At 41.7% G+C, this 26,577-nt stretch overlaps 1 protein-coding gene across 2 annotated transcripts in view; it reads left to right on the top strand.

The window, feature by feature from the left end:
* Positions 1-26,577, top strand: part of THAP12 (THAP domain containing 12) — a 65,893-nt gene that overhangs the window by 34,703 nt on the left and 4,613 nt on the right. The window contains exon 4 of one of the 2 annotated variants that reach the window (XM_089676735.1): positions 3,594-3,630. In XM_089676735.1, coding sequence (XP_089532861.1) covers positions 3,594-3,630 — 37 coding nt within the window. Of the gene's footprint in view, positions 1-3,593; positions 3,631-24,091; positions 24,886-26,577 lie in introns of those variants that run through there. The other variant, XM_089676736.1, reaches the window with a different exon arrangement.

The raw sequence follows: 26,577 nt of genomic DNA, 5'->3' as shown, positions 1-26,577 counted from the left end.
TTGTCCCTCATGACAATCTACTTGTGTGGAAAAAAAATATTTTAAAGTGGTAGTAAAGCCACTTTTTACCTACAGGTAAGCTTATAATATGTGATGCACATTATGCCTTACCTTGCAGGGGATTTTTTTTTTTTTTTTGGATGGATGCAGTTTACTACTGCTTTAACCAAAACTGTATTTATTAAGGTTTTAAAATTGCGCTGCTTATCTCCTCCTCCCTTCCCTGCCTGTCTCCAGCACTGCACCCAGGGACTAGCAGGGAGGGGAGAGATCTTGCAGTGTGACAAGCACTGATTGGGTGCTCGTCAGGAAGGGGGATTGTTGGACTTTCTTAACGATCAGAAGAAGCGCATCTGCTGAGCAAGTAAATGAGACATTGGCCCCAATGAGAAAAAACAAAACAAAAAAAAAAAATCATTCCTTCAGGTATCCCTTGCTCACAGAGGAACTTGGGTGCTCAGTGCAAGTGCATGCTGAGCAGCTAAATCAAGCACCCTTGTCAACTCTGTTAACCACTTGGTGACTGAGGGTAAAACGTTAATGCCTAAGCACAATTTAGCAACTTTGACATGTGTTAGTAAAACCAGACATATCATCACAACTACTTTGTTTATCTAGGTGGATAATACTGCCTTTTTTTGTTTTCTTTTGGTGGCAAATGGTAACAAATTTTTTTATAGTATTATCAAAAGGAAAACTGACCCAAAATAGTGAAAAATAAAATTAAAAAAAATAGATTTTTTTTTAAATTTAGTGGCATGTTTCTTGCTATTACCATAATTTACCACCAAAGAACAACCCAAAATAAATTCTCCTGCTCCTGACGATCGCAGTAATACCCCCATATGTGTATGTTAGTTGTTTGTACCTGTAAAAGGGCCCAGAAACAATGGTGCGGATTTTGCCGTTTTTTTTTTTTTTTTTTTATCCTGCCTAAAACACTGATGCTAACAATTTTGAAAAAAAAATTTTTTTTTTTAAATGTGCCTAAAAAATACTGACTATGACCTTTGACCCTTACCTTAACCCTAACACTAACCCTGGCAAACCTTCATCTAGGTTTTTTTTTTGCTTTCTTTATTTTTCTTCTTTATTTTTAATTTTTATAAAAAAAAATTTTTTTACACTTTGTTTGTTTTTCTCTCCTACAATGCATCTTTCCCTTCATTCAGAAGAGGAGGTAAACACGAGCAGGCGGAACAGTGATAAATCACTGTGACAGCCAATTAGAGGCTATCAGAGCGATCTTGTGACCCAGGACCCGATCATTAGTACAAGACCCAGAGTGTGGTGCTTTCCCAGCACAAACAGCGATACACATTCTGTGAGGCCAAGTATATGTGAGGCCACCTTCCCAGTGTCTGGCGATAGGATTTCTGCATCCCTGTCTGACAACTGCATGACACCTCTGACCATCCCTGCGCACAGCAACCGCACCTCTGACCGTCCCCGCGCACAGCAACCGCACCTCTGACCGTCCCCGCGCTCAGCAACCGCACCTCTGACCGTCCCCGCGCTCAGCAACCGCACCTCTGACCGTCCCCGCGCTCAGCAACCGCACCTCTGACCGTCCCCGCGCTCAGCAACCGCACCTCTGACCGTCCCCGCGCTCAGCAACCGCACCTCTGACCGTCCCCGCGCTCAGCAACCGCACCTCTGACCGTCCCCGCGCTCAGCAACCGCACCTCTGACCGTCCCCGCGCTCAGCAACCGCACCTCTGACCGTCCCCGCGCTCAGCAACCGCACCTCTGACCGGCCCCCGCACTCAGCAACCGCACCTCTGACCGGCCCCCACGCTCAGCAGGCGCACCTCTGACCGGCCCCCGTACCCAGCAGGCGCACCTCTGACCGGCCCCCGCGCCCAGCAGGCGCACCTCTGACCGGCCCCCGCACCCAGCAGGCGCACCCCTGACGGCCCCCGCGCCCAGCACGCGCACTGTACAGTGCTGTGTGTATGGGAGTGCCAAGCAGACTAGATGAGAAGTAATAGGGCAGTGTAATGTGTATTGCCATTTCCGAGTACCGGGTTGATGTGTCCTGTATGGTGGTCCGTGTCCTGTATGGTGGTCTGGGTCCTGAGGCCGACCGGTTTTCTTTTTCTGCAGCGGAGTAAGCGAGTGTGTGCAGAGGGAGGGATACAAATAGTGGAGACATAATAGAGCTCAGTACTGAGAGGAGAGAAACTGCTGAGGTGAGGGGTGTGGGAAGGGAGGCCTGTCAGCACTGTGTCCGGGAAGGAGGAGTAGAGGAAGCGGAGTGGGCGGGACTGATTGGGGCTGCTGATGGGGGATGGGGACTGCCTGCACTGGGGGCAGCAGCATGGAAGAGTGGAGAGCCCACTGAAGCTGTTCTAGCTTGAAGATCTGTTCATGCTACACTGAGATCTACTCTGTTAGACAGAACAAAAAAAGGAAACCCCCCCCCCCCCCTGCTTGCCCACAGCAAGGCTAACTGTGAACATAAACCACCTGCCTGGGGCCCAGGCGCCAAGCGATATGAATTGCACATCCCTGTTACCATTCGTTCGATGTGGCGGCTGCATTAGTTTTCTATTCTTTTGGCTTATTTCCCCTCTGTTTTCACCTGGTGATCTGGCCAGCAACATACCTCCGGTGTTAGTGAGACACCATCCTGGATGAATGAGCACAAGAGGCACAGCAAACATCAGCATTGTCAGTCTGGAGGGAAGGGCAATGTTAGATGTACTAGCAGATTTAAATACAATAACAAATTGAAGACCAACTCCAGCCAACACTTTATAATCAGATACAGCAGTTTTGTTTTTTTTTTTTTTGGGTTAAAGGTTTTAAATAAATAAAAACGGATCATTTTAAGCAGCCCTACAAGTGTTAAATGGTTTGTCTCATCCATGTAAACTGATCCATTCTCTTGAAAAGCTTGTTCTTTTGAAAAACATCAGACTTGCTGGCTGGATCACCAGATGAAAATGAGAAGAAAGACTAAAAATGTTTGCTTTTGGGTTTAATACTGCTTTTATGTCCAGTAGGTGTCATCTGCAGCTTGCCCTCCCCTTGCATACACTGTACTAGGCCACATTGCAGTTGTCTGTGTGTAGTTGGTCATCTCTGCAGAGCTTTTCTTGTTTTTGTTTATGTAAACTTTGATTTTTCTGTACTTGCAACATCTGAACAGGGTAAATGGGGAAATATGTATGTATGGCAGAGATTATTTATTTATTACAAGTACTTATATAGTGCTGTCAATTTACGCAGCGCTGTACATATATATTGTACATTCACATCAGTCCCTAACCCTCAAAGGGTGTACAATCTAAGGTCCCTAACTCACATTCATACATACACATACTAGGGCCAACTTAGACAGGAGCCAATTCACCTACCAGCATGTCTTTGGAGTGTGGGAGGAAACCGGAGTACCCGGAGGAAACCCACGCAGGCACAGGGAGAACATGCAAACTCCAGGCAGGTGGTGTCGGGGTTGGGATTCGAACCAGAGACCCTAGTACTGTCAGGCAGAAGTGCTAACCATTTAGCCACCGTGCTGCCCAGAGATGTACTCTTTGCTTGACATACTCCTCCTTTTTAACTTTTATTTTTTATTTTTTTTGTAGAGTGAAGAAGAAATAAGGACAATAAAAGAGCGAAAACGTAAGTTTTCTTAAACTAGAGATCTGAGGAATGACTAGATTATTGTAACCGTTGCTCTCAGAGGCAGCATAGAAAGCAACTGTAATAGAAAGGAAGATGGTAAAAAGCAGTTACACACAATCGGCCTGCCCAGGTCTTTCAGTGACCCACTGGTGAAAACTGATTGGTTGCGTTCAGGGGCCGACTGACAACTCATGGGGCCCCCGGGCAATAGGGGATCATGGGGCCCCTGTGTCCTTGCCCAAACTCAAAAAAGCCTATGAAAAAGGTACCAGGGGCATCTCATGGGGCCCCCTACTGACCCCGAGCCCTCGGGTAGTGCCCGACTTTCCAAATGGTCAGTCCGCCCCTGGTTGCGTTTTGTGTTTCAATATATCCTACTCCACTTTAATTGCTTGATTAAACAAACCAGACGATTAAATATGTTTTGTACATTTTAGAATGCAAAGTTTATATCAGTCGAATGAAGATGGATATACAGTAGCTAGACATCCATTGAAATGTAATGTAGCACAAACTATTTAAAAAGGAAAGTGATGTCAGACGCACACAAGAACCGGAAGTTGACGGTGGCCATTTTGGAAAAGGGAAAGGATCACCTGTTAGAGCCTGGATGTTTCCTGGATGGCAGGTTATTTATTATGTATACAAAGCGGTTTTAATGGAATAATGTGAGCAGTTTGATTTAAAGCTTATTATTTCATTTATCTTGGCCCTCACATATGTATATCCAGATGGAGCAAGGTGTATGGGGACACATGGAGTACTATGGCTGATGAATCCGGGTAGTGCTGTGGAGGTTGTATATGCCTTGTGGAGATCTACAGGAGGGCCATTTTTCACCATTTATTGGATTTCAATATAGGCGTGATTATTTTGGATTGTTGGTAAGGGTACCCACTCCTTATTCCAATTAGAAGTGTAAACTGTGTTAGTTTATTTTTTGGCACTGAAGAGTGATTCACACACACAGTGTTGGTGCACTGTTCGATTCACAGTTTTATTTTTCACAATTTTTCACTGCAAAGGTTTTTGATGGGATAATCACTAGAGTGAAGTCACATGTTTATATTCGGTTGATTAAAGATAATGCACTATGTGATATTATTTTTCTTTTTTTGAGGTAACACTTATCGTGGAAATCGTTGGGAGGATAATAATTTCTTGGCACATATTTTTTCACCGTGATTACACAGGAAGGACATATTTGTGTTTTTATATATTTTTTGATAGTGTGGACTTTTAGGGATTGAATTTCACTTGTACTGTTGAGGAGTTTTTCAACTATATTATAGCATATTCTGTATTCTATTTAAAAAAGTTGCAACCACTAAATTGTCTTTACAGGATTATTTTTTTTGCTTGTCAACTGTCCTTTGGTGAAGGAGGAGGTTACCAAATGATCTGATTGGGTGAGGGGTGGGGGAAGTTTGGCAAGAGGTATTAAAAGTTATGGTTTTTTTTTTATTTTTAAAGCAGAACTCCAGGAAAGCAGTTTAAGTCTCCATACACACGGGGCGTTTTAATAACGCTGGTAGTGTTAGCTGGGTAAAGTCACGTTAAAAACGTGAGTCTTTTTAGCGTTTTTGCATTTAGCGTTTAGAGGCATTTTGCCATGTTTGCGGTTTTCAGAGTGGGGTTTTTGTCAAATAAAAGTCCAAAAATGCCGATTTGCCACGTTTTTCAGCGTTAGAGCATTTTTACAGCTAAAAAAAACTCTAGAAGCCTACTAGTCCTGGGTTTTTTTTACCAGCCAAAAAACGTCCCTGCCAAAAAACATTGATTACAGTCTGTGTGCATGGACACATAGGATAACATCTCAAAAGAAAAAACCTCAGCGCCCAGGACTCCCTTGCCCCCCACACACTATTCCCCGTGAGATGCTGCTGTACACAGGTGCAAAACCAAAAAACGTATTTCTACTTAGACCAGCGCAAAACCCACAAAGCAATACAAATAAATTCATTTCAAAGTAATTTCCGGTGAGTGGAACGCACGCCGAGCGGTGCGTTCCAAGGGGCCATCTTTGCCTAGTGAATGAGGCTGCATCTGAGGTCTGTTATCCTGCTGTATACCTGGCTGTGGGGTCTCTATACAGAAATTGGAAAATCGTTTTTATATGAAAGAAAGATCGTTTTGCTTCAATAAAATGCTGGTTAATATCCACTAAAATCTGAGTGGTCTGGTTAAAATTCTTCTAAGATTGGAATTTATAACGGTATCACGCTATGGTCTTTTTTTCTTCTTCCTGATTTTTGGTGGATTCGGTGAGAGGAGTAACCGGAGGAGGTTTCTATATCTTAGAGGAGGCAATATTTGGAGGTTATAAAAAGGGGGTCCAGGAGCCCTTAATATCCCTGAAAGGCGTTTTACTCACCAAATATCTGGTGAGTGCGGTTCATGTTGGTTTTGCACTGGTGGATGGTGGAGGTATTATTGGCACAGAAGAATCCAATGAAAATACAGTTTTTTTCACAGGACTGTTTTTTGAATTTGTCACTGATTTTTTTCAGAAATTTTTTTTTTAAATCACTTAAATTATTACTATTTTTTATGTGTCACAATGTATTTTGATTAATATTATTTATGGGCGGGGTTATTTATTTGTATTGCTTTGTGGGTTTTGCGCTGGTCTAAGTAGACATAGGATAACATGCTGGTTTACTGGCTGTAGAAAAACGTCGAAAGCCAAACACAGCCGCTGTAAAACTGTCCAATGTGCGTGAGGACTTGTGTACATTTGTGTTGAAAAAAAAAAACTGTTCACCAAACAATTTGTAATTCTGTTGAGCAGTACCTCTAATGTAATCGTCCCTGCCAAATGACATAGCTAGGCACAAGGCCTGTATACAGTCTGCAGTGTGGGTCAAGTCTTGGACTGGATAGTCTCTGGTTGGACAGAAAGGAACTGCAGCATGGAAATGGTCATTCTGGTGCTCGCTCACCTCCGCTAAGCAAGTTAAATTACTGGTTTAAGTTCTATTAAAAAAGCAGCAAAGCCCTCATTGGCTCCTAGTACTATCCCTCCCTCTCCCAATCTGAGTACTGATCTTCAAGGATTTACAAGAGCCTTCTATCAAGGCAGGTTAAAGTACATTTTGCTAGTTCTATGTAATGATATATTAAATGGTTTTTGGTAAATGGTCCTTCTTTTGATATCTGCCTGTAGTTCAGCTTTAAACAGTCATCAAGAAACATTTTCAGTTTGTTTTTGTAAATAAAATCTTACCAAGTAGCACTTACCAATGCTGCCTTTTGTCAGTAAGGCCCCTTTCACAGTTGGTCGATTCCTTTTAGATCAGCAGGGGATCTATCTGCTGATTCGGTGTCAGAGTAGAGTGGGTAAATGACAGGTCCGTGTATGCTCATTTTTTGCAGAGCGGACACAGACAGAACTCGCCTCTGGTCAGATGTAAGCAGACAGAGCAGGACTGACCATTTGGAAACTCGTGCACTGCCCGAGGGCCCGGGGTCAGTAGGGGGCCCCATGAGATTTATTATTTATTTATTTCAGGTACATATATAGCGCTGTCAATTTACGCAGCGCTTTACATATACATTGTACATTCATATCAGTCCCTAACCCTCAAGGGGCGTACAATCTAAAGTCCCTAACTCACATTCATACATACACATACTAGGGACAATTTAAAAAGGATCCAATTAACCTACCAGCATATATTTGGAGTGTGGGAGGAAACCCACGCAGGCACAGGTAGAACATGCAAACTCCAGGCAGGTGATGCCCCTGATACCTTTTTCATAGGCTTTTTTTGAGTTTGGGCAAGGACACAGGGGCCCCATGATCCCCTATTGCCCGGGGGGGCCCCATGTGTTGTCAGTCCGTCCCTGCATCTGACTGCCCATTATCCGCCTAGATGGAGGAATGGGATCCCCCTTCCTCCTTTTTTTTTTTTTTCCTCCTTTTTAGTGGACCGGATCGAATTGGAGGTAGGCGTATATAAATGGACACAAATGCGGAGGTCCATAGGGGTAAATGGAGGGTGCAATCAGTTTCACTTGAAAAACTGACAGTCAGACCACGATCTGGACCCCTCGTGTGAAAAAGGCTCAAGATTGATTTGTTGTTTTCTTCAATCTAACACTTTGTGCAGCTGCACTGCCTCCACTTCCTGCAAAATTCTGACTATTTGGTGAACACTTTCTTCAGAAGTAGTCTGTTCCTATAGTAGTTGGAAGCAGCTATGTTCCCTCTGGTTGGGTCGTGCCCTTAACCCAATCCTGACTGTGACTTTACTTTGTTAAACCATGTCTTCGTTAAAAACCCTTAAAAGAAATCTAACCACTTCTATGGTTAATCCCTTGCTTATTGAATAGCTACATACCAGTTTCGCTCATTGCACTTTCCTCAGTCTCACCTTCAGCTTTCCTGTGTCATTGCACAGATTAGCAGATCTCTATTCAACCCCCTTGGGCCTTCTAAATAAGGGTGGCATTTCTCCTATTTTTGTGGCAGAACTATTTCAGGGGTTTACTCCAACTCATTAACATTTCTGAAACCCAATGGGTTTATCCACCCCATCTTGGATCTAAAAGCTCTGAATTTCTGTATTCAGGTTCAGACGTTCTGCATGGAATACACAAAAATCGTCATTGCTTTCCTCATACTTTCTGGCATTCTTGAACATCAACAACGTCCCCGCCTTTACAGCGCATCAGAAATTTCTACTCTTTTCTGCGGGGCTCTTGCACTGCCTATTTTTGGCCCTGCTTTTCATCTGCACTACAGGTGCTCACCAGGGTGCTGGCTCCAGTTTTAGCCCAGCTGCATTCTTTGGCATTCCCATTGTGGTATACGTAGATGCATCCTGTTGAGGGAACAGTTTGAATGAAGTCTGTCAGACGTGGTTAACTTCCAGAGCTTACAGTGGTTTGGATGGATGCTGAAGCTTTTGCTGGACACATCATTTGAGAGTATTTGGATCTGGTCTTGGACATAGCTCAAGCTAAAGTATGCCTTACATAAGAAACGTCACACTGGTGTCAGTTTCAAGCTCCCAGTCCTGTAGTCCTTGGCCTGTTGGTAGCCTCTTTTGGGGCAGTTCCATTTTCTCAGTTTCAGTCCATGCCTGTGCATCACTGCCTTTTTCCATGTAGAACAAGCGGCTTTGGTCTCTAGACAGACCAGTTTGTCACTGAGGGCAAGGTTGTTCCTGGCTTGGTGGGCCTGGAATCCTACTCTGGAGTTTAATATACCAGAAAGAAAAAGACTTCCAAAGGATCCTCATGATGAATGCCAGCCTGTTTGGCTCAAGGGGAGTCCTGGGCACCCTATTGGTGCAGGGGTCTTGATCATCATCCTAGTCTTGTCCCATCCATCAAACACTCTCGAACTTCAGGAAATTTGGCTGTTTGCAGAGTTGTCCTACTAGAGGGTTCTCAGATTCATATTCAGTGAGACAAATGTGGTGGCATGCTTCAATCAAGCTAGAAGCTTTCCCACATCAACAGAGGTGTATTAGAACCTGTCCTGGGCAAAATTTCACAGTCTCGCCTTGTCTGCTGTGCACATTCCAGACACAGACTATTGGCAGGCAGATTTCCTTAGCAAATAGTGCATGTACCAAGGGAAGAGCTCCTTAGACTCTGACGTGTTCCAGAATGTTTGCTACGTGTGGGGCATGCTGCACGTGGACCTCCGAGCTCAACAACAAGCTTGAGATATGCCTTCAGGTAAAGGGATCATTGAGTAGAAGCAACGGATGGTCCGAAAGCTACATGAGATCAGTGCACTTTAATTTGTCTTTCCTTACCTGAAACGTCTTCCTTATGTGATTTGAGATGGAGGTCATTCCAGTGTTCCTCATTGTTCTAGACTAGCCCGTCTTCCTTATGTGATTTGAGATGGAGGTTATTCCAGTGTTCCTCATTGTTCTAGACTGGCCCAGGTGGTTGTGGTATGCCTAGCTGGTGGGACTCATGGCAGGCACTTTGTGAACTCTGCTGGACCATCAGGATCTTCTGTCCCCAAAACTGATTTGTCATCCTGCTTCATGGGCACTGGCTTTAACAGCATGGTCGATCAACTCTGGGTTCTGATGGACAGGAGCATCTCAGAGTTTTTTATACCTTGGATTCTAAAATCTAGCAACTTTCCATAAGATCAGTGAAACTGAGGGATCTGACTCTGGTACTCTCTGTTCTTCAGAAACTGCCATGTGAGCCCATTACAGATATTCCTCTCTATTCTCACTCACAAGGTTTTGTATCTTGTGCCCATCACCTCGTTGGGGGAACTTTTTTGGTTTTGGTTTGCATAAAGACAAGGTGGTGTTGAGGCCAAGGACTTCCTTCTTGCCTAAAGTAGTTTCTGCATTTCATCCCAACAAGTACATCGTCTTCCATTTTTCTGTCCAGCTCCATTTCACCAAAAATAAAATTTCACCCATTGTCTGAATGTGGTTTGTGCTGTGAGAGTCTATCTCTCTGCCACTGCTTCTTTTAGAAAAATTGCTTCCCTTTTTGTCATCCCTGTAAGGGTGCTTTGGTTGCTCATTCCAGCATCTCTACATGACTCAAGCAAACCGTCATCAAAGCCTATGGTTTCAGGAAACGGATTCCACCCTTCCTGTCAAGGCCCTCTGATGCTGAAAAGCCTAAGAAACTTTCACAGATTTAGTATACCAACAACTGTTTCCCAGGTTTGAAAGGCTGCCACCTGGTCATCTGTTTACAAGTTCTCCAGGTTGGATGTTTGGGCCTCAATTGAAGCCAACCTCAGGTGTAAGATTCATCATTTGGCTCTTTGACCTCCTGTGCCACTCCCCAGTTTTTTTATTTTTTCGTATGCCTGTTAGCAATTGATTGCTGTGTTGTGCACTTCTTAGTTGGTCTGCCTTTGGATGTTCCAAAGGTTAGACTTCTGTGTCCTTTGAAGGATAGGAAAGATACCAAGATTTTTATACTACGTAAAATCCTTTTTTCGGAGACCATTGATTCACACAGATCTCCACTCTTCTGTGTTTATGATCATACTGTCTATACTGCTTTGCTACAAACCTGAAGCGTGCTGGTAGGAGGGGTTGTTCTGGACTAGTCTACAGTTTTCTTATTTGGAACAGGCTAGAACTCCTGCAGGTGGCAGTATAAACCAAAGATTAAAGACTTCCTGTGTCCATCAATGGACTTTAAGAAAAAGGATTTTACGGCAAGTACAAAAATCTAGTTTTTTAAACTACATTTTAGAAACAAGTATTTTTAAACATTAACTGTCATTGATACTTTCATTTGCCTTCTGTGGATTACATTCACATATTCACGCAGTATGTCTAAAAAATCTGTGAAAAGGCTGCAATCACTCATTAAGTGCCATATTTCACAAGTTACTTTGGTGAGGAGGCAGTGCAAGTCTAAATTCAAACATGTTACTGGTAGTTCCACTGCACCTAATCAGCCAAAAGCTAAACAGCTAAGTTCATAAGATGATGATTTTTTTTGTTTACAAACTGTTTATTGAAAAGTTGAGAATGCAAAAATACGTGCCATAAACTTTTGCAAAGATATGAACAAACAAAATGATAACTAGAGATGTATAGTCTTGTAGTTCATTTTGAATATTGAATATATTTGTTGAATCCGGAATGATTTAAAATGTTTCCTTATCTATTAATAACTGTATTCTGGTTTTGTGGAACATCTGTGGACTATTGAAAACTGCACAAGAAAAAAAGTGCTTAGTCCAAAGTGCAGCACTTGAAAAAATCAGAATCCATCATATAGATTGGTTTGACTTCTGAAAGATTTCTTTGTTTTACTGCACTTTGCACAACATGCAATGAGCCAAAACCACAATTGTAAAATGTTTCTATGGTTTCTAAACATGAGTGGGTCTGTTTCAAGGAATAAAAATTGGTTTCATTAAACATTTTTTTCTACCTTAATACACTCCCTGCATTAAGGTTAAATAAAGTCAGACGATCTGCTCTAGCAACCCCCCCCCCCCAAAACACTTACCAGTAATCAGTACTGTCTCGTCTGTGGCATTGCTGCTCTCTCTGCCTCTTTTCGCAGGAGACTGATTGCATTGGGAGCCATTGGCTCCTGCTGTCAATCAAATCCTGAGGAGAGAGTGGGGAGCATGGCTGAGCTGGGTTTTGTGTGTCTATGGATGCACACAGCCTGGCTTTGGGGCGTGCCCGCACAGGTACCCCCTCAGCATATGGCTTGCTTGGGGAGCACTTGAAAGAGGGCAGAAGAGGATGGCGCAAAGGACTCCAGCAGAGAGAGTTAAGAGACCATTGCACAGAGCAGGTAGGTAGAACATTATTATTATTCTTTATTAATTTTTTTTTTTATTAAACAAAAAAACCTTTTCAAAGTGATACTAAGGGTTCAGATTTTGTTTTTAAAATAACAAACATGGCATATTTACCTGCTCTGTGTAATGGTTTTGCACAGATCAGCCCCGATCTTCCTCTTCTCAGGTTCCCTGCCTGCGCTTCTGTCTCCTTCCCTCTACCCCCAGAGCAAGCGGCTTACTCTGCTCTGCTTAGAAGACACACACAGAGCAGCTAGGTCCTGCCCCCGCCCCATCTTCCCTGGCTGTGATTGACAGCAGTTGCTCCCACTGTTGTGTTTGAGCCAACTAGGTGGGAAAGACCCGTGAGAGCTGCTGCTCCTGTGCATATCACAGGCTCAGGTGAGTATTACCCCCCTGGTCACATCAAGCCTGACCTTAAAATCGTGCGACTTACTGTGAAGTCGTGCGACTTACTGTGAAGTCGCGCGATTTCAAAGTAGGGTGAGATGCCGATTTCAGGTGTGATTTGCAAGACCTCTGACACAGATGTCTTTGTAAATCGCGCCAAAAGTAATGCATGTACTACATTAGAAATTGGTGCGGCTCCAACCGAGTCAGAACCGCACCGATTTGATTGCTGTAATTGCAGACAATAGGGTGCGACTTGGCATACGATTTGCAAGTCGCATGGCATGCAAATCGCATCCCAAGCCGCACCCGATGTGACCGGGGTGTTAGGGCGGGGCTGAGGGGGGAGCTGCACACTGAAGGTTTATGCATAGAATGCATGAAGGTAAAAAGCCTTTAGAACCACTTTACTATCACTTTAAGATCACACTATACTCAAACTGCATTTTTTTTTGTCCAGTGCTAGGGAAAGTATGCACTGAATGCACATTTATACTATACATGTGTACTGTCTGTAAATTTACAATTTTGCATCTATTCCAGCTTACCTGACTCTTCTATGTATCTCCTTGTTATTACACCCTACCAGCTTTAACTATGACTTAATCGTGTCCTATCTCACTACAATTGGTGACTAGGTTGCATCTCAAATGACTGTTAATCACCCTAGCTACTCATACAGTTTAGACCAGCAATGGGCAAACTACGGCCCGCGGGCCGTATACGGCCCGGCGGACCTTTTAATCCGGCCCGCGGAGCTAGGCTCCCGCTAGGCTCCTCTCACAGTCCGCCCTGAAGACCGGTAGCATGAAAATCTGTTTCCTATGAGGATCTGTCCCCCTCGACGTATCTGCGCATGTGCCGGAGATCGCCGATCGGCTGCTAATGCCTGAAACTGGCACATGCGCAGATATGTCGAGGGGGACAGATCCTCATAGGAGACAGATTTTCATGCTACACCGGAACGGCGAGAGGAACGCGCGGAGCAAAGGTAAGTGAATTGACACAGGGGGGACTTACTATGGGGGATGAATTTACTATGGGGGATGAATTACTATATGGGGGATGAATTACTATGGGGGAAGAATTACTATATGGGGGATGAATTACTATGGGGGATGAATTACTATATGGGGGATGAATTACTATGGGGGATGAATTACTATGGGGGATGAATTACTATGGGAGATGAATTACTATATGGGGATGAATTACTATATGGGGATGAATTACTATGGGGGATGAATTACTATAGGGGGGATGAATTACTATATGGGGGATGAATTACTATAGGGGGGATGAATTACTATAGGGGATGAATTACTGTAGGGGGGATGAATTACTATAGGGGATGAATTACTGTAGGGGGGATGAATTACTGTAGGGGGGATGAATTACTGTAGGGGGGATGAATTACTGTAGGGGGGATGAATTACTATATGGGGGATGAATTACTATATGGGGGATGAATTACTATGCTTACTATGGGGGAATATTACTATACTTACTATGGATGACACATACACATCATTCATCTACTCTTGGTCCGGCCCCCGGGTCCAATATATGAACCCATTGCGGCCCTCAAGTCAAAAAGTTTGCCCACCCCTGGTTTAGACGCTATACCTATACTATACTCGCACAACACAATACTTGTAAAAAAGACACACACAGCTTAAGAAAAACCTAAAAAGGCCTTAAAAATAAAATGTTAGTCTCATGTTTTAATATTTATAATAGACAAATCTAGCATTAAAAAAAGGAAATAAGGGTAGATGCTCTGAATTATCAGTGTCTTGTATTGTGCATATTATGTAATGTGGCCCTATGGTTCTCTTTCTGTTTCTTTTCTTTTAAAGGGTTAGATCTTTCAAAACTCTTTTTGGGACTTCCTCAACAAGTGCACTTGAATTTAAGCTTAGCCCCTTTCTTTGGCCATCATGAAAATATCTGCCTCTTGTGGATTTGTATTTTCTGTTTCAGAGAATCAAACTGATAAAGTGGGCTGCTGTTTGGGGCTGGGCAAAGGTGAGAGCTTGCTGTTGGGGTCCCCAAGAGATTAAACATCTAATTTAGGCCTTTGTTATGTAGTCTTTAAGGGCAGATTCACACTAGAATTCCATGAAGGAAAGACACTGTCTGTGGGCATTTTCTTCACCACTTTCAAAACTCGCCACCTTTGCAATTTGCTACGGGTGCCAACACATTGGTAATGGCACCCCCAAACACAGATGGCAAGAGCAGTGCATTTTGCCATCACCAGATTACATTTATACCACAGTACTATGTGATTCAGTATGGCATGTTTTTCAAATGCACTGTTTTTGTGCATTCCAATACGATTTATAGCCCATTCAAACGAATGGGCTGCAAAATCGCTGTCCAGGCCACAGTTATCGCACAGGAACGTGGTTTGAGCTCTGGTGTGAACCGGCTCCTAAAAGAACCTTTATCACCTTGTCCATTCTGGGCAAATGATGTGGTCTCTGCAAAGCTGTGTCTGACCACTTTACGCTCGGTTCATCAGCTGCCCCTAATTCAGTGACCGTTGCCGCAAAATACCTAATCTTGTAGCTTCGAGGGAGTGGTGATATGATCCCCTCTGTCATGCGCTCAATACTAATGACTAACTGCTAGACCTGAGAACTGCATCATAAGTGAAGTACCAGGTATTTTTGGGAGGAAACCATTAAAAAAATGTAACTTTTAAGGTATTTTGGCCTTGGATTTAAACAGACCCCACCACTAAATATGCCAGGTGATAGGAATTTTAACTGAAATGTTCTATTGGCTTGGGTTATTTGAGTTTATTAAAGCTTACTAGCATTGCATTGTCAGTTACTTGCCATGCTACCTTTTAAAGATGCCGTACCTCTGTTTTTAAAATTGCGTAAGCAAATTTGAAAAGAAACGCATATAAATAATGAGTTGCGTTTTTTGACGCGCTCGCACCGTATTTCCTGTCTGTACAGGAACAGAAATGGTATTTTGGATTGAATCAGTTTCAACGTGGCTTCCAAGTCATGCCTTGATATTGAGCTTCTGATAGCGCTTGTGTACCTCCATCCCGAACTTAAGATCCGCAGAATGCAACATACGTTGACCCGCCTGAGAGAATTAAGATGTGGCATCAGATTTCATCGGAGATATTTGTGGACTGGGACGACCTGAACACTCTACAGAGATCAATGAAAGGTGGGTATTCTTTATAATTTGTAGTGTGTGTATTATTTTTATATATAGACTATATAGATTTCCTTTTGATGTGTTTAGGAAAATAGGTACTCTAACTCTATCAACTTTTCAACCCTTTTATCTATAGCCAAACTTTTGTTGTTATTATAATTAATAAATATCTATATATATTTTTTGCAATTCAGAAAGGAATGGTTAGAACTGTGGTACAGGAGTCGCCATTGGAGGATTTTTCTATTCCTTTTCTGATAGGGTGAATCTTTCCTTTAAAACACAGACGACCATAAATACCTTACAGGAAATCTAACCTTTCCCTACTCTATTCAAATCTTGGTTGGGAAACCACTTTAAAGTATAACTCTCAGCAGAACTTTTGTTTTGGACAGTGTGTATGGTTAGACCCTCTGTCAGATTTGTTTTTTGAGTCACAATTGGGGGAAATTCACCCCTGTATTTGTCCTGGTAACCATTGTCGCAAAGAAAAATGTTAAGGGGGAATCCAACATGTTAGAGTTATCCCCAGAAAGAGCATTGAGGGAGAATCTTCCAATGTGGTCAACTGTCTAAAAGGGGAATTCTCCTTCTTTTGGGAGATTTCCTCTAACTTCATGTAGTGTCTCCTGACCGGAAGTTAAGGAACCATTTCCCAGTTGTACAGAGACTGCCAAAAAGAAAAAAACCCTTGGCAGTTTTCTAACTCTTCATTATCTATCCAAACCAAAGTTTTGGCTTTTACATATTATTTTTATTTGCACAAGAACGTAAAAGAGTGAAAGAGTTTATAGTCAGTCATCAATTGTGCAAATAGTATAGTTTAAGGTACCCACCAGTCCAACCTGAAAATGTTACATATAGGGGCCTATTTATAAAACAAGTGATGGTCGATTTGTCAGTCACAGTTTTTGCTCCCTTGAAAGAAATGTTGCAGTATAAAGTGCATTTCCCATCTGCACCACCATGCCTGCAAGTAGCTGTGCTATTCTTCAGATTGATCCCTGTGGAGCCTTGGGGCCCAGGCTGTACTTGGGCCTCACTTTCTTTGCAAATTTGTACTCCTGTAGGTGGCAGTATAACCTGTGTCTGAATACCTGTATCCATCAATGGACTCCAAGAAAATGATTTCTTGGGGAGTATAAAAATCCTCTTAATTTGCAGTTTATCCACTATATATATCAACAGGAGCTTTCTGTACTTGCTGAAAATGTTCTGATCTTAAAAAAAAACAAAAAAACAAAAACGAATGCACTCTCTACATGTATGAACTATAAAGCTGTAACCTAATTAAAGTGATATTAAAGGCTGACTTTTTTTTTTTAAGTAACAAATGTGTTATACCTTCCTGCTCCGTGCAATGGTTTTGCACAGAGCAGCCACAATCCTCCTCTTCTTGGGTTTTCCGCCAACACTCCTGACCCCTGCCTCCTGCCAAATGCCCCGAGCCACTGCTCTGTCTGTCCATTCAGACACAAAGCTCATCTTGGCCCCACCCCCACTCTCTCATTGGCTCACTGGCTGTGATTGACACTAGTGGGAGCCAATGGTTGCTGCTGCTTTCTCAGCCAATGAGGAGAGAGAATCCTGGGAGAGACGCTGCTCTCGTGCACATCACTGGATCCAAAGGGGGCCCAGGTAAGTATAAAGGATGGCTGGGGACTCTTCTATACACAGGTTTTTTTTTACCTTCTTGCATAGAATGCATAAAGGTAAATAACCTTGAGCCTTTAAAACCACTTTAACTTCTTAGGTTTAGTTTTTCTTTCACACAGTAATGTGCTTTTTTGGGGGACTTTCTAGGGTGCAGATGCATTAAAATCACACAAAACTACACTGTATATGCATTTTTTTTTTGTTTTGCCTTTCATTTTAATAGACTTGCATATACATAAAAAAAACACATATAAATGAATGGGATGTTACTTGAAATGCATGTCATGTTACTGCAGGAAAAGTGCACAAGGACCCATATTCCTGAGTGGGCAAGGTGGCAGATTCTGGCATAATAGCTTGAAAGCAGCTGTGATATCTTCCCCTTCATCCATGTGACTGTGTTTGGGCCTAGCTATTAGCTAATAGACACAAGAGGCCTTATCAAATTTCTAAATATTAAAGTTGATTTCCAGGTGTGGCTATTTTTGTATAGTTACATTTGTCCAACATGAAACCATGTACAGTTGTGCTCAAAAGTTTGCATATCCTGGCAGAAATTGTGAAATTTTGGCATTGATATTGAAAATATGACTGATCATGCCACAAAATTATCTTTTATTGAAGGATGATGATCATATGAAGCCATTTATTATCAAATAGTTGTTTGGCTCCTTTTTTAAATCATAATAACACAAATCACCCAAATGGCCATGATGAAAAGTTTACATACCCTGGAATGTTTGGCCTTGGTATAGACACACAAGGTGACACACACGGGTTAAAATGCCAGTTGTATTTCTTTTGAGGTTGTCTGTGGGTTTTTCTTTGAATCCCGGACAATTCTTGTCAGTTATGGCTGCAATCTTTCTTGGTCTACCTGACCTTGGCTTGGTATCAAGAGATCCCTGAACTTTCCACTTCTTAATAGGTGATTTAACAGTACTGACTGACATAATCAAGGCTTTAAACGTTTTATGTCCTTTTCCACCTTTATAAAGTTCCATTACCTTGTTACGCAGGACTTTTGACAGTTCTTTTCTGATCCCCATGGCTCCGTATCTAGCCTAGTCAGTGCTTCCACATAAGAGCTAACAAACTCATTGACTATTTATACACTGACACTAATTGCAATTTAAAAAGCCACAGATGTGGGACATTAACCTCTAATTGGCATTTTAACCCGTGTGTGTCACCTTGTGTGTCTGTACCAAGGCCAAACATTCCAGGGGAGGGAAACTTTTCATCATGGCCATTTGGGTGATTTTTGTTGTCATTATGATTTAAAAAGGAGCCAAAACAACTATTTGATAATAAATGGCTTCAGATGATCATCATCCTTCAATAAAAGAGCATTTTTTGGCATGATCAGTCATATTTTCAATATCAATGCCAAAAGTTCACAATTTTTGCCAGGGTATGTAAACTTTTGAGCACAACTGTAAGTATGCATGTGCCATACCTTGGCACTCCCCATGAAAGCTGGAAATCACTGTTGTAGAGAATGCCACCACAATGATTGGTGCTGGCTTCCAGGTCCTGTGCCAAGCAGCTGCCCTGCTGCTTAGTAAACACAGGGGGTCGCTCACCAGGCACGGATGGCATTTAGAGAAAACTTTGCATTTTCTCAATGAATGAAAAGCATTCTCTGATCGGACAAGGTGGAGAGACTGGGTGGTGATCTCCACCACCTTTGTGGGAATGACTGACTTTGCACAGGCAAACATATCTTCAACCAATCGGTTCCTAAAGATACAAGTAATATACTTGAGTAAAAAACATGAGGAAATTTTGCATTTTCAGTTTTTATTCAACAAACATTACATGAGATGTAAAAGGTGTACTTTTTTCAGAAAGTGCACCATTGGCCTCAGAAGAAATTCCTTGGTGTTTAGGGGTTTCTTGCATGGTCTGCACAGTTCAAATCTCCCCGCAACTAGGGCAGTCCATAACACTCCATTTCTTGATGAGCCTTTCCTTTGTGCATTTACTAGTGTGCTTTGGATCATTGTCACATGGAAAGATCCATTGCATTTTCACCAAGCTCTCTTTGCTATGATGCAGAATTCATAGTTGTCACGATTATGCAAGCTCCTCAGACCCTGAAGCGGCAAAATAACCCCAAACCATATCCTTTCCACCTTCATGTTTCACAGTTGGCATGAGAGTCTGATCAATAAAAGAGCAGGCTTATTTGACAGCATTTTTGAAGTAGACTCTTTTTACATGGGGCCTGGTCTTCGCTAATATGTTCAAAGTCAATCTGTAATCTTGCTCTGTTTGTTTTTAGACAGCTAAGCCTTTTACCTGGCCCATCTTCCATGCAGCTTAATATGATGCAATTGCTTTCTGATTGTAGATGCATGCACTTTGACAGCAGTTGTTGGAAGAGTTATTTGCAGATCCTACAATAAAATTTTGGGGTTCTCTGGGACATTTTAGAATCCATCAGCTCTTGGGCTGAATTTTCTGGGCTGCCCAGTCCTTGACGAATTATCAGTTGCTTTTATAAAAACATTTTTTATTAAAAAAAAGTGTTTTTTCTTATAAAATTTTACAAATAAATAATCTTTCTTCATACATCTTGGCAGAAATGTATTAATTTATCTTTTTAGTAAAAAAAATAAATAACCCAAATTAGTTTATAACCAAAATGTATCATTTTTAAAAAACTTTTTTTTTTTATTATTTGGTTTTTTTTACATACTGTCACCCTAGCAGTACAGTGTCACCATGGTGACACTGTACTACTTGTGGGGGGTGATGAAGATTTTTTTTTTTTACACTGATTGCTTTTACACCCGTAAAGGCTGTAAAAGCAATCATTTCTCCTTCTCTCTGGCTGCATTAAATTGACACTGTTTTAAATTATAATTTAAAAAATGTTGTAAATTATAATTTTTGGCTATAAACTAATTTGGGTTATATATTTTTTTTTTTTTTACTAAAAAGATAGATGAATACATTTTGGCCAAGATTTATGAAGAAAGATTATTTATTTTCAAAATTTTATAAACACTTTTTTAACCACTTCCAGACCGGACACTTTTACCCCCTTCCTGACCAGGGCAATTTTCAGCTTTCAGCGCTATCATGCTTTGAATGACAATTGCACGGTCATGCAACACTGTACCCAAATTAATTTTTTACCATTTTTTTGAGACAGATAAAGCTTTATTTTGGTGGTATTTATTCACCGCTGGGATTTTTATTTTTTTTGCTATGTAAATGAAAAAGTCCAAAAATTTTGAAAAAAAGTGTTTTTTTTATAACATTTTGCAAATAAATAATATTTCATTATAAATCTTTGCCAAAATTTATTCCGTTATCTTTTTAGTAAAAAAAAAATCCAAATTAGTTTATAACCAAAAATTATAATTTTTAAACATTTTTTTAACTTTTTTTTTATTTTTTTATATTTTTTTTTATACTGTCACCCTAGCAGTACAGTGTCACCATGGTGATACTGTACTACTTGTGGGGGGTGATGAAGATTTTTTTTTTTTTACACCCATATAGGATGTAAAAGCAATCATTTCTCTTTCTCTCTGTGTGCATTTTTGCACTCATTGAGAAGTACTGAGTGAGCTGTGATTGGTCACAGCTTGTCACATGGTACAAGCCTGTTGTGAATAGGCTTGTGCCATGTGACCTCTGTGATCATTCACAGATTTCACACGTAGTAAGCAATGATGTCACAAGTGACATCTTGCTTACTACTTTGCATGTGATCACTGATTGGCCAATCAGTGATCACATGATCGGGACCTCGTACAGAGGTCCCGTCCGACGATCGGTGTTTCACTGTGTCCAGAGGACACAGTGGGCACCGGATCATGGTGCTGCGCGCTCCCAGGGAGCGCGCACAAGCAGGGTGCACTGCCACCGTCCGGCCGTTTTTATATGCAACTGCCGGTCGGGAAGTGGTTAAAAAAAGTTTTGGACTTTTTCATTTATATAGCAAAAAAAAACAAAATTCCAGTGGTGAATAAATACCACCAAAATAAAGTTTTATTTGTCTCAAAAATTAATATGGGTACAGTGTTGCATGACTGCGCAATTGTCATTCAAAGTGTGATAGAGCTGAAAATTGGCCTGGGCAGGAAGGGGTGAAAGTGTCCGGACTAGAAGTGGTTAAACCACTTATAATGCCATGGTAAGTGTCTCGGATTCTCATTTGTTGGTCTTGCGCATTAGTGCAGTGAACAACCAGACCTCTATTTACTAAAAGATGTGTTTAGTTAGGAGTTGCTACATTCCACTTGGCTTTTGGGGAATATGCTTGCATGTGTTTGCGTTTTATAATATTTTATAAAAAAGACATTTTATATTCTAGGACAGGAAGCAGAATTGACCGTCCAACTTCTGAAGTCCACGAGGAGGGCAAAACTGAAGATGGCCTTGAAATAATTTCTATAAACGATGAACCATCGCCAGATGTTATGTCTTCACATGCAGACGAGACATCTGAAACTGTGGATATTATCCAATCAGATGACGGACCACAAATCACTCAAGATGAGCTGACTCGAAACTTGATGATGGAATCGGCAAATCAAAGCCAGGAATTTGAAGGCTCTCATATGGCCTTTGCCAAAAGTCTGGTCCCTTATTTGCCCCAAGTACCATATAGCTGCCAGACAAGCCTCAGAATGACGCTGACAAACATCTTTTGTTATATTGAGAATGCTCATGGACAGGCCTCCACAGCTCGCCCAGAATTTCTGCGGTATATGTCCCCTTATTCATTTCAGCATCCCCTGTAGTAGCATAAAGCCAAGTTCTTTTACACATCATATGCACTTCCGTTATTGCACGGGTGCACTGGTATTTTCTGTACAACTTTTAGGTGAACAAAATTGACCTGGCACTACAGATGGCTTGTGCCTGTAAGGATTATTTTCTGTTCGAGGTTATAAAAGAAGAAGGTGGTTCTACACTATACAGAGCCATCAAATTACCTGAAATGTCTTCAAATATAAATGAGAGAGGTTCCAGTTTCCTCTGTAATTATGTTATGTTACCACCATACTTTGCCCCTTCCTTTTGTTTGTGTTTGTTCTGCCAGTAATGAGCAGGCAACTCGAACCCTGTGCAGTGCAGATTATCGATATTTAGGTAGCTTCTTCCTCCCTGTTTCTCTTGTATTTTCAAAAAACATATTTCTATTTTCAGGGCTGTGAATTCTCACATGCCATAAGCTGAACAATTACAGAGACATTTGCAGCTTTACAATAAAACATTGCCAGTGTAAGCCCTGGTCAACTTTGAAATCGTGCTGCTTGAAGTAGCTTGATTTCAAAGCCGCAGATCAGTGTACCTCAGACTTCACTGCGGCTTGCAACTTCATTTAACAGAAGTCAATGCAAGTTGCAATGAGATCGGGAAAAAAAAGTAGTGCATGAACTATTTTTGAAATCGTGATACTTCAGATCGCACTGATTAAGTCTGTATCATAGAAATACATTAGATGTGACCAGTGTGAACCAGGGCTAAAGGGGCAATTGTGTGGCAGTTATAGGTGATCATGTTAAAGACCAGATGTAAGGCAACAGATTGCAACCCAAACTGGCCCACCATGTTCAATGATAAAGTGACCCTGGCAGTGTCATAAAGAAAGGAACATAACCTGCATCTAATAGTAGGTGCAACATGGAGATCAGATGTAAGGCCACAGATTGCAACCCAAACTGGCCCACCATGTTCAATGATAAAGTGACCCTGGCAGTGTCATAAAGTAAGGAACATAACCTGCATCTAATAGTAGGTGCATCATTGAGATCAGATGTAAGGCCACAGATTGCAACCCAAACTGGCCCAGCATGTTCAATGATAAAGTGACCCTGGCAGTGTCCTAAAGTAAGGAACATAACCTGCATCTAATAGTAGGTGCAACATGGAGATCAGATGTAAGGCCACAGATTGCAACCCAAACTGGCCCACCATGTTCAATGATAAAGTGACCCTGGCAGTGTCCTAAAGTAAGGAACATAACCTGCATCTAATAGTAGGTGCAACATGGAGATCAGATGTAAGGCCACAGATTGCAACCCAAACTGGCCCACCATGTTCAATGATAAATTGACCCTGGCAGTGTCCTAAAGTAAGGAACATAACATGCACCTAATAGGTGCAACATGGAGACTACACAAACAGTGTTACAACATAAATGTTCTTTGCTTATTTGGGACATCTAAGACCCCCACTATATACGGTTGTTTACCTGAGCTCTTTAATGAATGCGCTTTCTGCCCTACAGTGGTTAGGAGCAAATAGTTTGCCCACATGGGTCATTTACAAACATAGTACTGGGTTCTGACTTCGACTTAGACATGTGCTGCAGAAATTAGAAAATGGAGGTCTGCCATATTTGCCATGCTTATGCACATGGATGAGCAGTATTTGTGGTGTAAAAAATAAGAAGGGCCTTACCTTGATTCCTTTTATCTTCTGGATCTCAAAATTGAAAAGATGCACTTTAATAAATTCTTTTATCGATTAAAACTTTGATTAACAAGTATTTGTGTGATTTTTTTTTTTTTTTTTCCTTTTAATCCAGTAAAAAATGTTTATTATGTTAAAAATCTAGGTCTGTTTTAAACAATATTAATGTCACAAGTAAGATGATAAATATTCAAATCCACCTAAGGGTACCTCTCCACCATACCAAAGGCTACTTCCCATGGTTAAATCATCAACACTTGACAGTTGTAAAGTTGTGTGTAAAGACTACTGCCATTACCAGCCAAAGTGCTGAGCTATTGCAGACCATTTGGGAGTTCCACAGGATAAACTTATAGCAGTCAGTTAATTTGGATCTAAAGGCTGAATGTTTTTTACCTTCATGCATTCTATGCATGAAGGTAAAAAAACTTGTGTGCAGCTCCCCCCAGCCCCCCCTAATACTTACCAGAGCCCAATCTCAATCCAGTGATGTGCAGGAGAACAGCAGCTCTCTTCCTCATTTAACTCAGAACCAGCTGCAGGAGCCATTGACTACCACTGATGTCATTATCAGCCAGTTGGGAAGGGGTGGGGCTGAGCTGTGCTCTGTGTGTCTTACAAACACAGAGAGTCAGCTCAGGAGCGAGCACATACGAGTGCCTCCAGAGCAAGTGGCTTGCTATGGGGGCACACAGCAGGGGGGAGGAGCCAAGAGCTCCAGCAGGGGACCCGATAAGAGGAAGATCGGGCCTGCTCTGTGCCAAACCAGTGTATAAAGCATGAGAGTATACCATAACATGTAATTAAAATTACCCTTTTATGATCACTTTAAGTTCTTGCTAATTCCAATACCACTACCAACTGTACCTAAAGCATGACCTAAACTCAATCTTCATGTACATTTGTACAGGGCTTTTCAATGCTTACCCTGTGTGAGGGCCATGTTTACGTGCACAGGTGGTGTTCCTTGCAGGCAGTCCCATTGATGTCTGTTGGGATGCAACACCTGCAGGGACACAGCCACTGGTTCCAATTTTATATCATTGGGACTGGCTGCATGGAACATCACCTGTGCATCGCTGTGTAGGTTAACACAGCCCTTGTATGGGAGGTAAGCATTGGTCATGGTTAAAAGACATACAATCCTAGTTTTTTGTTTTTTTTTAGGAGTGCGGGTTGGCCTATTGACTCACTGGCTATGAATGACAATAGCGGGAGCCAGTGGCTGCTTCTGCTGTCTCAACCAATTAGGAGAGCAAGAGCTGAGGCTTTCATGCACATCGCTGGATCGGGATGGGGCTCAGGTAAGCTTTGGGGAGGGGGGGGGGGGGCGGTGATGCACACAGGTTTTTTTTTACCTTCATGTATAGAATGCATGAAGGTAATAAACCTTGAGTCTTTGTAACCACTTGAAATCACACTAGGAGACCTTGTCCTTGAGTAGTCTGCCATCTTTAATTTCTGAGATATACATAAATACTCCTCACAGTACAAATAAAAGTGTGACATCTCAGAACATGTAGCTCAAAAGGCAGTATAGTCATGGTATCCTGAAAATTTTACCTTTTTATCAAATTCTTCCTGAAAAATAGCATTGCACTGCTTCATATGTGAGTGAGCCTAGGACCACCTGTGTCATGTAGCCTTATAACTACTATATCTGCAGTGTCAATCTAAGGAAATGATGCCTTAGGTGGTTGCTAGTCTCAGTGAAGTGAGATTTGGTGATCACTACTGTGCTACTCACTTTTCTTATGAGGTGCTAACATGATGATGCAAAGCCTTGCCTCCACCACGTTGTCCACCTCCACACAGAGACACAAAGACAGAACAAGGCATGGTAACTGAGTAATGGGGGATAGATCAGCTGCAGGGAAACCACAGGAAATATTGGTGTTAAGTCCTTTGCCTTCTGCCTGCATTTTTGGACACAATTTCCAGAGTTTATTTCCTCTTTAAACCCATGATCCTTTTCCTGTCCTACAGAAAAGCTTATTTCGATACCCATCACTGTTGGTCACTTAGCTGAGCTTTTAAATCCCCACGTCCTGCTCTAATGATGGGAATGAGTGTCCCCGGCGGGGTGTTGTACTGTTAGATTCATTGGAGCACAGGGGAGACATCCAGGGTCTTTTAGACCCTGTTGCTATTTCACGTCTGCATTCAATTTTAAGGCTTGAAATGTCGAGTATCTATTTACTTGGCACAACCTCATCTTTTATATTTTACCAAAAATTGGTTGAGATTGCAGTTGTGTGCCCTAAAATTAACTTTAGTGGATTTTTTGCTGAAATTGTGAACTTGATAAACTTGTGCTAATGTGTGACATAAAAATTTGAATCTACCACTATTTTATTCTTCTGGGTGTTTGCTTTCAGAAAATATGTTTTGGGGATTTTGAAAATTATTTTTTTTAAATGTGTGTAAAAATGGATCAGACAAATGATTCAAGGAAGTATTGTTTTAGTATAAATATAAAGGCTGTCAAAGCAGGTCTACTAACTATGCTAGTTGATTTAAATAGAACCAGCCTTGATTGACCTATGCGTAAAATGTTAAAATGAAGGGTTTATTGTTGCCACTTTGCTTAGCTTTATTGACTTTGTCTAGGACTGACACTTCAGCTTGTGCCAGGTCCTCTGAAGTCTGACAGTTCTCCCCTGTAAGCTGCTTGACCCCACACCCAGTTTACTATCGTTTTGTCTGGGTGCAGGCAGTTTACATGTCAGTAGCTGTCATATTTTGGAAGATCTTTGACCTTCTGAGGCAAGCTGAAAAGTCCAGTTCAGACACTGAGATTAAAGTAGAAGGCAAGTCAAAACCTAACTAAGCCTAAACCTGTTCCCACCCCCATTCTAAGCCTATTCTAACTACACTGTAAAAATAAGTCTGTACTTACCTTTTCTGAAATTGGTCCAGTCACATGATTGGGTCCAAACGTTGGCTTCAGTGAGGAGTGGCAGCTGACAACAGATGCCCCTTAGTAAACATTCGAG

Source organism: Staurois parvus, unplaced genomic scaffold (assembly GCF_062004578.1).
Source record: "Staurois parvus isolate SC_StPar_1 unplaced genomic scaffold, SC_StPar_1.0 ptg000173l, whole genome shotgun sequence".
NCBI lineage: Eukaryota > Metazoa > Chordata > Amphibia > Anura > Ranidae > Staurois > Staurois parvus.
The sequence above is the reverse complement of the archived record's forward strand: the minus strand, read 5'-3'. Positions and strand labels throughout refer to the sequence as shown.